The sequence below is a fragment of the Eulemur rufifrons genome, chromosome 3 (assembly GCF_041146395.1).
Source record: "Eulemur rufifrons isolate Redbay chromosome 3, OSU_ERuf_1, whole genome shotgun sequence".
Lineage (NCBI taxonomy): Eukaryota > Metazoa > Chordata > Mammalia > Primates > Lemuridae > Eulemur > Eulemur rufifrons.
In genome coordinates, this window is record NC_090985.1 from 67,135,698 (window position 1) to 67,153,090 (window position 17,393).

Sequence of the window (17,393 nt, forward strand, 5' to 3'; positions counted from 1 at the left end):
AGATGGCAATATAAGCTTAGAAGCAAGGGTATCAGAGCAGGAGAAAAAAGAAAAAAAAAAAAAAAACACCCTAAAAGGCTATATTTAGAATTTTTGTATTTGAGAGAGGTGGATTCAAATTTCCAGGACAGTAGCTCCTAGAAGAAGCCTTTATTTTATAAGCAAGTAGTTTGCAATAATAGGTGATTATCAAATCCTCTGTACAGTGACATTGTTTCAAGATCCAAAAAGCAACTGTTCATAACTGGCCAAAAAAAAGAATACAGTAAGCAGAGGACTCTGAGGTGGTGGTGTTGGGTATTTTTATAGATTTTAGATGACAATGGAGCAATAAGCTAATACAAAAAAATGTGAGCCCCTTTATTCTACATTCTAATTTTTCTTATAACTCCTGCATGCAGCTTGATCAACTCACCTTATTTGAATGGATGTTACTTATTGCAGCAGATATGGATTCAAAAAAAATTGGTTTATCTGAGTCTAGGGTTCCGTAATACTGCATTGCTTTTATCAAGGAAGCTGCAAGAAAGCACGGGAAATATAAGGATACATGGAGCATAGATTTCACGAACACATGGAACAACAGAAAGATCACGGTCAATGTTAGCAAAGAACACTCTCTTACCTGTGCAATGGGCCAACAATACATCCACACTCCTGTCCTTACAGTCCATGTAAACCTGGAAGAATTAAAACAGTATATGCACAATTAATTGGCGATAGCTGGCAGTAAGGAATAAGACAGGCTTCAGAAGAAACTAGACTTTTTCGTTAAAAAAAAAAAGGCCAATGTTTATGAAGTCAAACCACCAGAGGGAGGCATTGTTACACAGTCAGGCATAACCTGGCAGGCATCTGAAGGACGACGATTAATACAGCAGGGCATCTAACCTTTACTGCAACTAAATTTGGCTGCTTGTATTTTTCACTTCATTTAATAAAAGAAAAATAAAAACATGACCTCTCCTTCCCTGTAAGAATGATATAAAATTATTCTCAGCCTCTTTAATGGGAACTCAAGGACCCATTTGTGAAAGTGATGAAAGCTGCTGACCTACTGCTTACTTTAACATTTTACAATAATGTGAGCACATCCACGTGCTCCATAAATCCCATCCATGAATGCTCAATTGAGAAGCTCACTACAATCCAGGCCAAGTCAGATTGCCCAGCTTCCACGCTTAAAGGTCCACCAAGATGAGAGATCCTAACTACAAGAATTTGTGTGGCACAATTTAGAGTCTTGCCTCTTTTAAGTCCTAGAAATTCTAAAGTAGAAACAACTTATTAAAGGCTCTGATATTAAATTCACCTGGGCCAAATTCACCAGTCCATTACATTCAGTGGAAGTAAATCTAGATGTTTTAACAACAGTAGGATAGATTCGGTTATATAATAGTGATGTATCTTACACATAAAGTATAGACAGTGGCATTTACAATACATTCTAAGAGTGAGCATGATACATCCAAACCTTCCTTCTTCACACTTCCTTGAGTAAGCGGTTCTCTCTATGTGAGAAGAATTGTGAAATAAAAGGAGATATATTAATATCACTCTGAGCATAAACAAACAAATAGTACATGGCCTGTGTCTTTGTCATTGAATAAATGGCTCCTGTTTTTGTAAGTTAAAATGATTAATTCAAGGTGACCTCTCAGTGTTTGACTGTTTCTTAAGCTCACTGAAGCACAAACACACAGCTACGGGTGGTTTGTTGATGCTGATAAACGTAATCTCCAGTTCATTGACCTCTCCAGTGTCCCAAGTAAAAGAATAAAGAGAAGTCACTCCACTCCTTTTAACCTACACCTCCCAGGAGAATGCTCCTTATGCTAAAGTGACCAGGAAAGCAATCCAGGGAGTTTTGGTAGAAAGTATGAAGACATGCATGGCTGAAGAGTCCCTGTGGCTCTTTCCTCTAAACCTTCTTCCACGGTGGCTGGAACTAAGAAATAATATTAGTTGCAACGATATTCTGTGCACTTTAAGAAATGACTTTTTTTAAATGAGAAAAAAATCAGAGAAGCTAGCATGGTTGTATACTTGTTAATACTAACTGTTAAACACTTTGTTAGGTGCTTTGCATGCAATACCTCATGTCTCAGCCTCACAACAACTTGATGCAAGTGGGTATTTTTACTATCAGTTTACAGGAAAGCAAACAAATACTTGAGCCCAGATCACAGAACAAGGATACAGCTAATAATTGGACCCAGGGTTTGTCTATCTTTAAAGCCTGTGTTCTTAACATATATCATAATGTTACTGCAATTATGATGAAATAAACCAAATAGTAATAAGGAGATGAAACAGAGCAAACTGATACAAAACTGCTGGTTTTATAGAGAGAGACGAGAAACACCTGGTTAAGGACAAATACCACTGTCTGCCAATTTAAAAATAAATTCTATCAGTTGATTTATTTCATCACTCCATTGTATAGAATTTTAAAACCACTAGGATAAATGAGAAAAATTTTTACAAAAAAATACCTTTCTCGACATGTTAGTACCCAGATTGTTTGGCTTCCTCTGAATTGTCACCCTTAGATCCTAAGTTTAGTGGGAGTAGGTAACACATTTCCCCCTCTTTGCTAATCCTAAGTCCTGTTTCGCAATATCTAGAGTGGGTTGCTAATAATTTCAGAAATCAATTTAAAATGCAATTGAACAAAAAATATATACATACTGGCCTTTCTCAGTAAAAGGGCAATTCTAGTCTAGTGTTTCACAAACTATGACCTCAGACCCCCTGGCTCAGAATTACCTACGGGTGTCTAAAATGAAGATCCTGGACCAGAACCAGGCCCCGGAAGACTGCATTTTCAATGAGTACCCCAGATGACCCTTACACACGCAAGTTTAAGTGCCTCTTCTAGACTTTATCAACACAGGACCAACACAGAGTAAATAAAAATGCCAAACACAAGAAGCCCTCCTATGGAGAGGAACTATGTGTTCACAATTTAGATTTAGTTGGAAGAAAATATGAAGTATTCACATTGAATCCTATGCTCAATTGTGCAAAGATTTTATTGTGAACAAGAAAATAAAAACATATTGCATGGGGAAAAGGGTGACTTGCCAAAAATAGCCACTAGATTTTAGGCCTATGATGTTTAAAATACAATTATTATAAATAATTTTTTTCTAAATATATGCTAATTCTGAAACATCACTGCCTCATTTTTAGGACATGAATAAGCTGAGATCTAGCTCCTGTGATAGAGCTGAGACTCCCCTCAGATTTTCACAGATTGAGCAGTTCCCCTCCACACACTCCCACCCTCATCTTCATAGGAAAGCAATACCAAAGTTGACCTTTATACTACCTTGAGTTTGAAAGGTTGGACATTTCAAAGTAAATTTAAAATATAAATGAATAGAGACACAAGCTATGCAACACCACAAGAAAACAATCAAAATCCCTTTTTAAGGCTACTGATTGGAACTCTTTAAAAGTCAATGTCTAATTTCCATTTCTGGCCACGATGAGTCACTAATATAAAACTATCCCATCCTCCATAAAGAAGTACACCAACTAGACAAAAATATACACTTGTCTTTAGATCATGGGCATCAGACAGCAGTAAGTTCCCTGAGAGAAGGAGTATGAGGGAAATGGTGCAGTTAAAAAAAAAACCTACTGCTTAGAGAGAAAAACAGGGAAGCCTTGAGATCATCGCAGCTTCTTGCCACAAAGCAGTACCTGGGCCATGGCGTGATGAGGGCGACCCAAGCAAAACCCAGCAGCTTCACTGAGCTGAGCAGACAGAACTGGAGTTCAGGGAGTGTTAGATGGGCAAGATTTGTGGGAGAGAGTAGTAGAAAGGAGAGAGATGTGCAGAGAAAGAGCTCCAGAAATTTTCATAGGGTTTTGATTAAGTCTTTGGCTGAATCCCAAGCCACACTTTGGGGAGACTCTAGGAGGCCAGGGGAAGAAAACCTCTGGGGAAACAAGTACTGAAGATTAGGTGAGCTGAGTCATGTACACAGAAGCTGGTGCAGGACTGAGGACACTGGGGAACAGATGTTGCCCCACCCTCTCACCAATTTAGGATATTGAGGGAGAGAACAGAAGGAAATAAGAAAGAGGGTAGGGCTGGGTGCCGTGGCTCGTGCCTGTAATCCCAGCACTTTGGGAGACAGAGGTGGGAGGATCGTTTGAGATAAATAGTTTGAGACCAGCCTGAGCAACATAGTGTGGCCCTGTCTCTACAAAAATTTAGCCAGGTGTGGTGGCATGTGCTTGTAGTTCCAGCTACTGGGGAGTCTGAGGTGGGAGGATTGCTTGAGCCCAGGAGTTTGAGGTTGTAGTGAACTATGAATCAGCCTGGACCCTGTTTCTAAAAAAAAAAAAAAAATTAAAGGAGGAAAAAAAAATCCTAGAAGTATTTATTTGAGTTTTCCTTGAATTGACAAAATTAGGTTTTCTTCCATCTGTGGAAATGAGGTTTGTGAGCTATGTCAGTTTTAAAGAAATAAACAAGTTTTATTGTTTGCACCCCTGGATCCTGGAGACCCCGTGGAGATCACGAGGTAGGGGAAGAGGCACCATCACCCAAGAGAACAGAGAAAAGCCCCTGCAATGGGCACCATGTGAGAGACCAGGGATGGTATTGGACCAAACTGTATCTGGCCATGGTGTGAGAGAAAACCTCCTGCCAGCACTAAGGCACTTGCTCATGCTAGAAAGGGCTTTTCTCTTTCTGGTTTTACAAGAAAACTTGGAAGTTCACTGCCCAGTGGGCACTATGCCCATTACATCTCAAGTCTATGTTCTGTTCTCTCTGAATACCCCACGTGAAGACCTCCACCCGTGACTCCCCCAATACACCTAGAAGCTTGATGGGATGCCCTGAAAACAAATCTATAGTGGTGCAAGGCACAAAGTCCTGTGTCCTTTGTGGAGAGTGGAATGAGATGAGTATTGCAGGCTCAAGACTCTGAGCAACAGGTGAAAGCCCCTATTACTGAAGAGAAGGGAAGGAATCAGTCCAAACACTAGCTGCATAAATACCTCAACAAGCATGGAGACTCCAGAATAGTCAAAAAAGGTCAATCCACTGCAATCCAGGATTAAAGAACACTTCTCATTATGGCAGGACTGCGAAGCTTCCTCTGCAAGAGAAACAGACTTGAGTTAGGGGAAATTCTTAGGGATTTCTGCTGCTGACGTTGGTGGGAAGATAACAATAGCCTCGTGTTTAACAACACTAATTCTGAACACTGTTTTAATTTTTAAATTTTCAGTAAATTATTATTTCTGAACTCCAATTTCTTCATTATTAGAATGTTATTTCAGGTAATTATCACATAAATCAGAGAGGAAGACAGAATAAATTAATTACCAGTATCATTTCACAGATAAACTGAGGCTCAGCAAGTTTAACTTTCTTTTGAAAGGCTATCTGACAGGTCAGTGCTAAGCATATAGTCTAGAATCAAGGCCTTTAGACATTCTAAATATTGCTATTTCCACAATATCACACTGTTTCCATATGGGGTGTGCCCAGAAGTAGAGCCCTACTTGTGGTGCCTGAAGTGCGTACAATTTTGGAGTCACACTTTAAAGAAAAACATCCATTGCTGGGGCCTAGGAAGGGATTTGTGTGAGAGCTCTGAAAATTAAGCTTCATTTGGTTCATGGTAAATCTGCCTCTGAATATACCTAATGGAAAAAAAAAATGATTATTCTTAGGAGTTCATGACCTCTTTTGATTCAGTTGCCCATGTGATATGTTTCCAAGCAGTGAGAGGCCACATTTGGGTCCCCCTAAGGAGTGATGGGGCTCTCAGAGCTCATTACATAGGCTAAGGTTCCCCTACTACAGTAGGCAAAGTCCATCAACTAAACTCCAATTCATTCATTATTATGAAATTCTCTGAAAAAATAAATCCTTAATTGGAATAGTTTTGCCATTTAAAATGCTTAAGGTTTTCCCATGGAGTGGCTACTGACAAGTGGGAATGTGTTTTTCTGAATTTGGAGGGAAGTATGAGAGAAAGAGTGCATAAAAAAAAAAAAACCTGCTGCTTAGCTGCTTTAAGATAAAACAGGTGAGCAGAAAATATAAAATACACATTGAAAATGTACATGTGGCAATAAATGTTAGGAAAAGGAGAAATGCTACAAAGTAATTTCTAATATATTTGAAAAGTGGTATTCAGATATAGGATTTATTTTCAAGTTTTATCTTTAGATCTATATTCCTACTTACTAATTGAATAATAAATATAGGGTATGTACTACAGTGAAGAAATTTTTTTTAAATGGATTGGGTGATAAATATGAGTGAGATCTTATTCTTTTCTTCAAGGAGGTTATAATATACTTGAGTGCCAAGCATAGCATTAGTATATAAATGACGTATGATTAAAAATGATCAAATGAAAAAAATGGAAATTTACAAAAAGGAGTAGTCTCTTCAGAGTGACCAGGGAAGGCTTCATACAAAAAGTAGCCTTGAAGGATGCATAAGATTCCAAAACTAGCAACGATACAGAGTTGTAAGCATTCCAACCATGTGGACAGCCTTAATTAAATACTAACGATACCTTAAGATCTCAAACTCCTCCTGTACCCGTTCAACCAACATTTACTGAAGGCCAGCTATGTGCCAGGCACTCCAGTAGTGCCTTCTGCTTCCCTGTTTCTCCCAGGGGAAGGAGGGCTAAGCAGTCAATGTAAATTCAGGCTATGCTTCCATTGGCCTAAAATGGTAAATTAGAACCTCAAACAAAATTGAAAGTAGCCACAACTTATCTCACCCACTGACCACTCAGTAGTAATCATTATCATTCACTATTTGCCTAATGAAACATAGGCCTTACCTCTACTAATGCAGGGGCTCTTATTTATATTCTCAGGTATAATACACCCCTGCTCATTATCAGAGATAGGAAAGGATTAAGATCACAGGAAAACCAAAAATATTTATTCCAGATAAAAAATACTTATTCTAATCAACAGTGGAATGTTGATTGGGTCATAAATACATTTTTATACAATTTGGAAATATTTTATTAAATTTTCAGTGTATAAAAATATCTAACAATTAATTAGGCAAGCTTTCTTAGAAAACTTTACCAAACATTCATACAATATATATAGATGAAAATATATATAATGGAATTCGATATTTTCTTACAAAGTTAGATACAAAATATTTTAGTAAGACTAGTCATGTTTACAACATACATTGGAGCTCAATATTTGAAGGTTTCCTATTATTTTGAACATAATTGTTTTAGAAAATAAAATTTATATGGCTTCTTTAGGGGCAGTAATGTGTTGGAGCCAGATCATACCAGCTCTTGAAAGTCAACTGTGTATATATCTTCTTCCCAACCATATGTTTAATGATAACATATTGGTAGCTTGAAATCAGTTATGGTAGAAATATTTACACCGTGGAAATTGGCAAATGCTACAAATTAGTACTTCTTCACAACCCTGCCCCATGTCCCCAGCTCCAAGAATTGCTTATTAAAGATTTACCAGCACATTGCTGCTTAAAGGTGAGAACTCTTCTTAAACATAAAGAAAATAATCATTAATTGCTAAAAATACAATGGCTCTGATTAAATGAATGATTTAAAGCACTGACATATTTGGGAATAGATCTTAAAACAACAATGAAGACACAATTTGATATCAAAATTAGTCTTTTTCATCCACTTATACAGCATTGTTCTTACCAAATGGCATATATTTTATAAAATAATACATATTTCAAAATAAGATACAATCTAAAATTATTTGTCAAAAAACTTAGCATTAATATTTAATCTAAAATATTCAAAATTAATGATTTGAGATCTTTAAGTTGTCTTCTTTATTTACTATAAAACATAATAGTAATAGTTATAAAAGAGGCTTGGTAAAAATAAACTGTAGTCTGAAAGAATATTAGCAATTTTTTTTAAGAAAATAAGTCAATGCATTGCTTTTCCTAAAAAATACTGCATATATTATCATCTATAACCGTATGGCATGAGTTCTATCATCCCTTTCCATAGCCAAGGAAAACATGGCTAATCAATGATGATGCTTTTTACCACTGAGGTCAAACAAGACCTTATAACAGCAGTCCCCAACCTTTTTGGCACCAGGGACTGGTTTCATGGAAGACAGTTTTTCCATGGATTGCTGGGGGGCTCGGGAGGTGGAGCTCAGGTGGTGATGCATGGCCTGGTTCCTAACAGGTCACAGTCTGGTACCGGGCCGCAACCCGGAGGTTGGGGGCCACAGCCTTATAATTTTTATCAACTCAATGCTGCAGAAAGCCACTGGTGGTTGATCAGAAACTTATTTGTCATTTGGACCTTAAAAATATTACAGTGAAAAACAATCTGTGTGTATGTTCTCTAGAGAGATTGACAACTGTATTTAAATGTCTAGAAAATGTTGATAAAAAGATATAGAAAATTCTGTAAGAAACAAGGCATTTTTTTCTTATTCTATCCTACCATATTTATTTTACTACTAAATTGTTCTTGCCATTCTCTTTATTCTCTTGTACTTATTTCATAATTTAACTGGTGATATATTAACTATGAAAATATTGGGGTTTTATCAATAGTGATATAAAATTTTCCCTTCTGTTGTCTCAGTGTGTTCATGCCATTGTTTGCTTTGACTTTTCATTTTTCCAGCCAAGTTTCCTCTTTGCTATTCCTTTAATCAAAGCATGTGTATATTTTCAGACCATCCAAAACAAAATAAAGTAAAGCAAAACAAAAGACTCATACCATGTAGTTGTGGATAATAATTTAAGGAAACAATTTAAAGAGAAACTGCATGATTTCTTTTCTAAATAATAAAAAAAAAATCCCTAATGGTAAAGTTACCAATTCACTTAAATGAAAATTTAAGTATAATGGACATTTCTGAAATCTTTCCCAAAATAAGTGAAGTTTTCTTTTACACAGTACCCTTTCAGTTCTGCCATTGTACTAATTTTACAGCTATAACCTTGTGTTCTAAGCTTCTAAGTAAATCTTCCAGAGCAATAAAAATCACATCATCCTAGAAAAGAGTACAGCTAATATCCTGCCTTAAGCAAAATGAGGTAAGCTTGAAGCATGTGCAAAGGAGACAACTAATCTATACCGTGTGGGATGTGGTAAATGATGGGCTTTATCTACAAAAAACAACATTTCAGAAAGAAATTAACCATCAGGTGTGGGTGGGCAATTAACTCCAGACTGTGGAAGCCTGCTCTCTCCTGTGGAATATTCATTAACTCCTTTAATTAAAAAGTATTCATAGTTGAATAATTTAGGAGTGCTTTTCCTATACTTCAAAAGATTTTTGACAGCCTGTGAGTCATTCATAATTTTTTAAAAGAAAGTATTTTCTGTTGATATCAACTATTGAGAAGCAGATTTACACCTCAAATTTCTCAAGAATATAAGGAGATAAGAAACATTTATGACAAATCACAACACCACCTTTGGAAAACATGTGCACATATTATTGGGGATTTCATTCATTCACTCATTCATTCAAGCAGTCAGTTAACATAGATGTATTTACTGCCTACTCTAAGCACTGTCCCAGCAAATGTAAGTGCAGTGGTGAACAAGAAAGAGGATGATTATGGGTCTGCCTTCAGTAGACCCATAGTCAAGTAAGGAAACTAGTCAGTTGAACTAGTAATTTGGTGTTACGAGGGCTGGAAAAGATGTGCAGAAAGTGCTAAGGAGGCACAGGAGACATGATGTAATAGAATAATTGCTCCTCAAAGATGTACACATCTTAATCCATAGAACCCATGAATGTGTTGTCTTATGTTGCAAAAGGGAGTTTGCAGATTTGATTAAATTAAGGGATGGGGAAGGATGTTGGGATGGGGAAGCTATCCTAGATTTCGCAGGTGGGCTCAATGTAATCACAAGGAGACAGGAGGCTCAGGGTCAGAGAAGATGTGGTGAGGGAAAAAGAGGTCAGAGAGAGATCTGAAGACACCACACTACTGGCTTGAAACTGGAGGACGGGGGCCACGAACCAAGGAACACAAATGGCCTCTGGACATAGGAAAGGGCAAGAAAATGGATTCTCCTCTAGAGCTTCCAGAAGGAATACAGCCCTGCCAAAACCTTGATTTTATGTGCAGACTCATTTTAGTATCTTTCATCCAAAACTGTAAAATAATAAATGTGTTTGTTTGAAGCCACTAAGTTCATGGCAACTTACTGCAGCAGCAATAGCAAATGAATACACACGGGTTGCTGATGTGGGCGGTAGGAAGGTGGAGGTAAGAGCAGGAGCTTGTTTAGACTTTAAAGTCCATGATGGCAGAAATCATGTCTACTCTCTTCATCCTTGAATATACAGCTCCTATTATTGGGCCCAGGATTTATTAGATGTTCAATAACTACAGGAAAGATTTATGGAGTGAACAAGAACATGACTTAATGCAGGAATGAAAGGAAGAATGTGATGTGTGAGCTGAGACCTGGAGGATGATTAGCAGTTAAATAAGTGAGTAGGTGCTGGGGGTGGACCTGGCAAATCATAATACTAGGAGAGACTCCAACAGGATGTCTCTTGGTATTGGCATAAAATGACTGAGTGTTTTGGGGACCTAAACTACTAAACATGGTAATGGAAGATTTATCCATAGGTTGAACAATTTTTATTTTCGTTAAGAGAAATCATAATTTTCATTGTATAATTTATGTAGCTTGTTTTATATATTTTTACTCTTCTATCATGTGCTCAACTGCAAATCTTCCTCTTCTGAAAAGATGTTGGGGAAGCGAATATTTTTAATTCTCTTCCCTCTTGTGCACTCATTCAGTTTATGTCTCCCCCTTGCTTTGGTCACTTCCTTATCTGTTCCATATTCCCCAAAACCCACTGAATGGATCCTGAATGACCTCACATTAACTTAAATTTACCATCCTCCAAACTAAACTCATCTTTCCTTTTTGCCACCTCCCTGGGTTCCCTGTTACTCCCAGTTTGAGAGTTTCAAAGATTCAGAATCATTATTTGTATTGTACTCTGCCTTTCTCCAACACTCAAACAGTGCCAGCTTGTGTTCATTACACTGCTGACATCTCTTTTGAGTACATCTTCTCCGTTTTCATGACCTGGTGGTCAAAGAGGAGGAAGATAGAACCTTCACCTCCTCTTCTCTAGACTAACACCACCCTACCTTTCTTGCTTATCTCCCTGAAGACTACATTTGGACCAATGTAGTACCTCCTGTACCTTAACGATACAGATTTAAGTACCCTTATAGCTGAAGATGGTGAATCTCAGGCTGCACTTGACTCTATATTCCCTTGTATTGACCCAGTTGACTTTCTTTCTACCTAACAAGATTGAGAAGGAGTGTGTTCCCTCAATTTATTTTACTTCTTCTCTATTAACTCTCAAAGAAAGTATAAGATTAGGACAGGCAGAAAAGGGAGATGATTCTAGTCATGAAGATCCAAATAAAGGCTTAGACTCAGGCATGACAAAGTTAGATGTTAGGGGCATGAATTGGTTTGTCTGGCTGGGAAGGAGGACTTGTATAATGTGTGATGAAAGGGAAACCAATTTGAAAGGATAAGGAAGCATTTTAGGTGCTGCACTAAGGGAGTAGGGATTTGATCCTCAGAAGGAAACCATTATAATCTATTAAGCATCAGAGAGATTTTTTAAAGTAAAGGAGACTTGAGATTAATCTGTCATTACATCATGGAATAAAATAAAGCTGAGATGGCAGTTAGGTCTCAGCTGCGTGTCAACTCCAGCCATTTTTAGTAGCTGCTTGCAGTTCTATATTGAGAAGATTCTGAGGCTACTTTGGCTCACAGGGAAAAGTGCCTTGATCTAGTATTCTGCCTGGCCTGAGCATACAAACTGGGTATTTTCTATCTATAGAATAAAACAAAGAATGTTACATAGCAGAAAAAAATATGAAAGTTATACTAATTCATTTTGAACATAATTATGGACAGAATCAGAGTCACAGAAATGAAATGTAAAGATAATGAAACTAAGAGCTGTAGGTTTTAGTAATTGTGATGTGAAATCAAGAACAAATGCAGTAGACATAACCTTAGCATTTTAAGCATCGGGAGGTAGAGCAGGATGGCATTACTGAGCAAGAGAGTGAGAGATAAGAGGACCGAGGAGACTTTGGAGGGTCAGAAGAGGGGAGAGGAGGAGGATGTCAGAAGAAATATTCTGATCAACTATGTCTGACTGCTATTACAAAAAAGGCCCACTGGATGCCAGAAAATGTCACCAAGACAAAGCAAAGTTGACCATGCCCGTCAGCTACTGTTCTGTGCAAAGTGCGCTTGGTCTAAGGATAGTTGGTGTAGTTAAGAACTCTTTAAAATTGTTTTTTTTTTTTTTTCATTTTAGCAGGACAGTAAGATACTCAAGAAGTTAAATAAGTACTGTAGTACATAAGTGTTCTTTGAGAGCACAAGGCAGGAGAAAGTAAATTTGCCACAGTAAGTTAGAAAAGACCAGAAAAGCTGACATCTTAGCTGCAGCCATGTTGATATGGGTCAAGGCAATTGATTCATATATTTATATTCTATTCTATTATTTATGTCATATATTTAGAATATATTATATGCTATAATTCAATAGATATTTCTAGTTTTGGAAGAACTATAAACAATGCTACTATGAAGAATCTTGTATGTTTCCATATATAACTATTAAGAGATTCTTCTTTTATTGTTTTTAGAAGTGCAAAAATTAATATATACCATTCAGATTTTCCTTTATTTTTAAGTTTATATAAATCGAATTGGAATTTTATAGTGTATTTTTCTTTGTCTTTCTGTTTTTCCCCATTATTAGCTTTATTCAATTTTCATTATTATATAAGTATACCATATAATAAATAAATTAAAAGTTGATTGTATAACTATACCACAATTTATATTTATTTGCTGCATTTGTTGGACATATGAGTTGTTTCCAGGTTTGGATACCTACAAACAATATTGTTGTGAACATTCTTGGTTGTGTACCTTGTTGTACATAGCTATCATTTCTTCAGGATATATAACTAAGAGCAGAATTGCTAGCCATCAGGTATGTGTATCTTCAACTCTATAAGATATTGCTAAACTATTTTCCAAGGTGGTTGTACAGGTTGTAATCTAAAAATCCAAAATCTGAAATGCTCCAATATCAAAAACTTTTCAATACCAACATGGCACCACAAGTTACCTTGAACACATTATTTTTTCACTGTATTAATGGTATGTCATATTTACCATTATATGTGAATAAGTATAAGAAAATTATCGCTTATTGGTAGCATATAAATTCAGAGTCAGGAATGACAGTGATGTCAAACAATCACAGATTGTACACATAGGTGTCTGAGAGAATGATGCCTTTGCTTTCTGATGTTTTAATGTATACAAACTTTGTTTCATGCACAAAATTATTTAAAATTTTTTATAAAGTTACCTTCAGACTATGTGTTATATATTCAGACTATGTGATATATATATGGTATACAGAAAACATTAATGAATTCCATGTTTAGACTTGGGTCCCATTCCCAAGATACCTCATTATGTATATGTGAATATTCCAAAATCCAAAAAACTCTGAAATCCAAAACACTTTTGGTTGGTCTCAAACATTTTGGATAAAGAATACTCAACCTGTAACAGTTTACCCTCCCATCAACATTGTAGGAGACTTCTTGTTGCCTTACATCCTCACTAATCCTTAATATTGTCAGATTTTTAAATTTTTACCACTTTTATATATACAAAGTGTTACTTATTGTGGATTCAATTTGAATTTCCCCAATAATAACTGTGAATACTAATAGTGAAGTCAAGCATATTCTTATATGTTTATTGGTAACTTAGAAAATGTCCCTATTTTTGAAATGCCTGTTCATGTCTTTTGCCCATTTTTCTTTTGGATTGTCTGCCTTTTTTTATTCATTGATTTGTAGTAGAAAGCAGTCCTTTCTTCATTTTATAATTTTCTTCCACTCTATCTTATCTTTTCATGTTTTATATGGTGCCTTTTGGTAAACAAAAGTTTTTGACAATAATCTAGTGAAGGTCAATGAACATTTTCTTTATGGCTTAATGCTTTACATTTCTTGTTGTTGTTTTTTCAATTTACTTACTCTGAAGTCTTTTAAGATATTCTCCTATATTCCCTTCTAAATATATATTTTTGTCTTCTATGTTAAAGTGTTTGATCTATCTGGTACTGATGTGGGAATTTGGTGGGGAGTAGAGGGCTAATTTCATTCATCATGGATACATGATTGTCTCAGCATCATTTATTAGCAAGACTGAACTTCCCTACTGCTCTGCAGTGCCACTTTTGTCTTAAATCAAACAGTAATATATGTTTACACCCTCTGGGATTTCTACTCTGTCATATTGATCTTTTTATTTCTGATCCAACACCACACTACATTGATTATCACAGCTTTATAATACGAGAACATGCCATTCCCTTTGTTCATGTATTTCAAGAGTACCTTAATTATTCTTAGCCATTTGAGTTTTTATAAAAAATTTAAATAAGTTTGTAAAGTGTCATTAAAATATTCTATTGTAATTTTAATTGGGATTAAGTTAAAATCTATAAATCAACTTAAAAACTGACAGATTTTTGATATTGAGTATTCTAATCAATGAACATTGTATTTCCCTCCCTTTATTTATAGATATCATTTATTTAAGTGTTTCAGGTATTTTTAATACCTCATAATAAAATTCTACACCTTTGTCCTATGTATTTCTATACATCTTTGTTTAAATTCACTTCTAAGATTTGATATTTTTTACACATACTGTAAATGGTAGCTTTTATTTATTTTCTCTTTGATGCTAGTATATTGAAATCAATTGATTTTAAATTGATCATGAATTGCAGGAAACTTGTTAATCTCTCCTATAAATTCAAACATAGACTGTTAAATCTTTTTACATTTTACATACACAATTATTTCATGTGTGAATAATAAAAGTTTTATTTTTTTCTTTCCAAACATTATGTGTTTTATTTCTTTTTCTTGTTTTACTACATTGGCTAGTACTGCTAATATAATGCTCAATAACAATGGAGATAGTACATGCTAATTCTATTGCTAAGCATTTTTTTCATGACTATATTTGAATTTAGTCATATGCTTAACTACATCTTATGAGATTATCAAATGAATGTTCCTTTAATCTGAGCATGATGCATTTTATATGTATATACTCATATGTATATATATACACACACAAATATACACAGACATACATATATAAATACATACATACAGATAGATTGTCTATATTTGTATAGAATGTACATTCATGAACAAAACTGGTAAGTCACTTTATTTCTTCCTGACCATTTCCAGTATGGGTATCAAGGTTATGCCTGGTTTATAACATTAGTTGTATGAAATTACTCCTCCATTTTCTAGTGTGGAATTATTTCCCGTTTGGTAGAATTTACTAATGAGAACACAGAATATTCTTTGTGGGAAGATTTTGGACTAATGATTTAATTTCTTTAATGGTTGTAGAAAATTTGTGTTTGTTTTTTTTTTTTTCTTTTTGAATTGGTTTTGTAAAATTATATGTTCCTAGGAATTTGTTCCTATCATCTAAATTTTCTTTTGGTATCAAGATACCAATAATACTTTCATCTTTTTTTATTTTATTTTTAATTATTATGGGTACATAATAGTTGTATATCTTTATAGGGTACATGTGATGTTTCCATACAGGCATACAACATGAATTAATCAATTCAGGGTAATTGGGGTATCCATCACCTCAGGTAAACATTTCTTTGTGTTAGGAAGATTCCCATTATACTCTTTTAGTTATTTTAAATAATATTCTCATCTTTTATACATTCATAGGATCTGCAGTTATATTTCTTTTTTTGTTCCTAATATTGTTACTTAGGACTTATTTTTTTTTTTCTTAGTAAGTCTTGTCTGATGTTTAATAATTTAATTATTCTTTTCAAAGAGCCAATTTGGGCTTCATTGATCTTCTTAGTTGTGCGTTTGTTTTCTATCTTATAAATTTCCACCTCTATCTTTATTATTTCCTCCCTTCTCCTTTAATTAGGTTCATTTTGCATTAGTTAGCTAATACAAAATGGTCTTCTTTCCTAATATATGCAGTTTAGTATGTAAATTTTCCTTAAGTACTGCTTTATCTGTAATACATAAGTTTTGATATGTGGCATTTTCTTTTAATTAATTTCTCTTCTAATTCTCAGTATGATTTCTTCTTTGAACAATAGGAAATTGCAAAGAGTATTTCTTAATTTCCAAATATATAGGGGCCTTTGAGTTACCTTTTTGTTGTAAATATCTTTCCGTTAAAGATTTCCAGCTTAATTGCAGGTTGGCCAGTAACCTGCCTATATAATTTCCATTATTTGAAATGTGTTGAAACTTGCATTATGGCCCAGGGTATGGTCATCAGAGAGACAGCAAAAGTCAGGTCTCTCCTAGGCATTCGCCTCAGAGAAAACACAGCTGCCCAAGCCTAGCATTCAACTAGATACTTAGCCAAAGATGAGAATGCTAATCAGGGCCCTCAGAATAGTTTCCCCTTTTCCCAGACCTTTAGCAAGATGATTCTGAATCATGCTCACATTCATTGCAAAAATTATATATAATTTTTAATCCCTCTCTTCGTTCTTTTTCTCTCTTACCAAATAGTGATGCTTATACCAGACAACCCTCTATAAACCTGATAGGGATTTAAGCTTCTGATTAAGGATAATAATTTGAATCTCAGTACTTTTGCCTTTTTTTTTCCTGCTCCCCCCCTCCCTTGCTTGCTTCCTTCTTTCTGCTTATTCACTACTTGGCCACCTATTAAGGTTTTGTCCCTAGTGATAAAGCCATAGAGAGACAAAGGCCAATTATTGAGAAATAATGATAAATAAAATTAGAGAGTCAACAGGAAAAAAGAAAAAGTTAATACTTGAGAAATAAGGCAGTAATCATGTCATTAATATTTATAATTGATGTTACTTTATTTAAAAAAAAGTCACAAAGTTAAAAATAAAACCAGTTTTTACCCTGAATTTTCAGCATTAACTTATTTTCTCAAACTTGTGACCCAATAACAGAAAAATGTATGGTTCTATTTTATTCTTTTAACTTGTGTCCTTTCCTTAGCTCCATGCTAAAAATACTTATTCTGAAGTGTATGTTTAAAGTAATAGATGCCATTACACTAGTAATACCTTTCTTAAAAAAGCTAATAAATTTGTAACTAAAATTATTCACAAAAGCTCAAAATAAAAAGTAAATCAAATAGATATTTCCCAAAGACTTCCAAAAAAATAACATTTATTTCCACCTAAAAAAATTAGCAAAATAAATATTATGATAAAAAACAAATTGAGAGAATTTG

At 35.0% G+C, this 17,393-nt stretch overlaps 1 protein-coding gene across 1 annotated transcript in view; it reads right to left on the reverse strand.

Moving 5' to 3' along the window:
• SLC26A7 (solute carrier family 26 member 7) overlaps positions 1-17,393 on the reverse strand; it is a 134,257-nt gene that overhangs the window by 3,731 nt on the left and 113,133 nt on the right. Inside the window, exons 16-18 of the mRNA XM_069466237.1 lie at positions 5,023-5,123; positions 626-680; positions 416-519 (exon numbers count right to left, since the gene is read on the reverse strand). Coding sequence (XP_069322338.1) covers positions 416-519; positions 626-680; positions 5,023-5,123 — 260 coding nt within the window. The remainder of the gene's footprint in view (positions 1-415; positions 520-625; positions 681-5,022; positions 5,124-17,393) is intronic.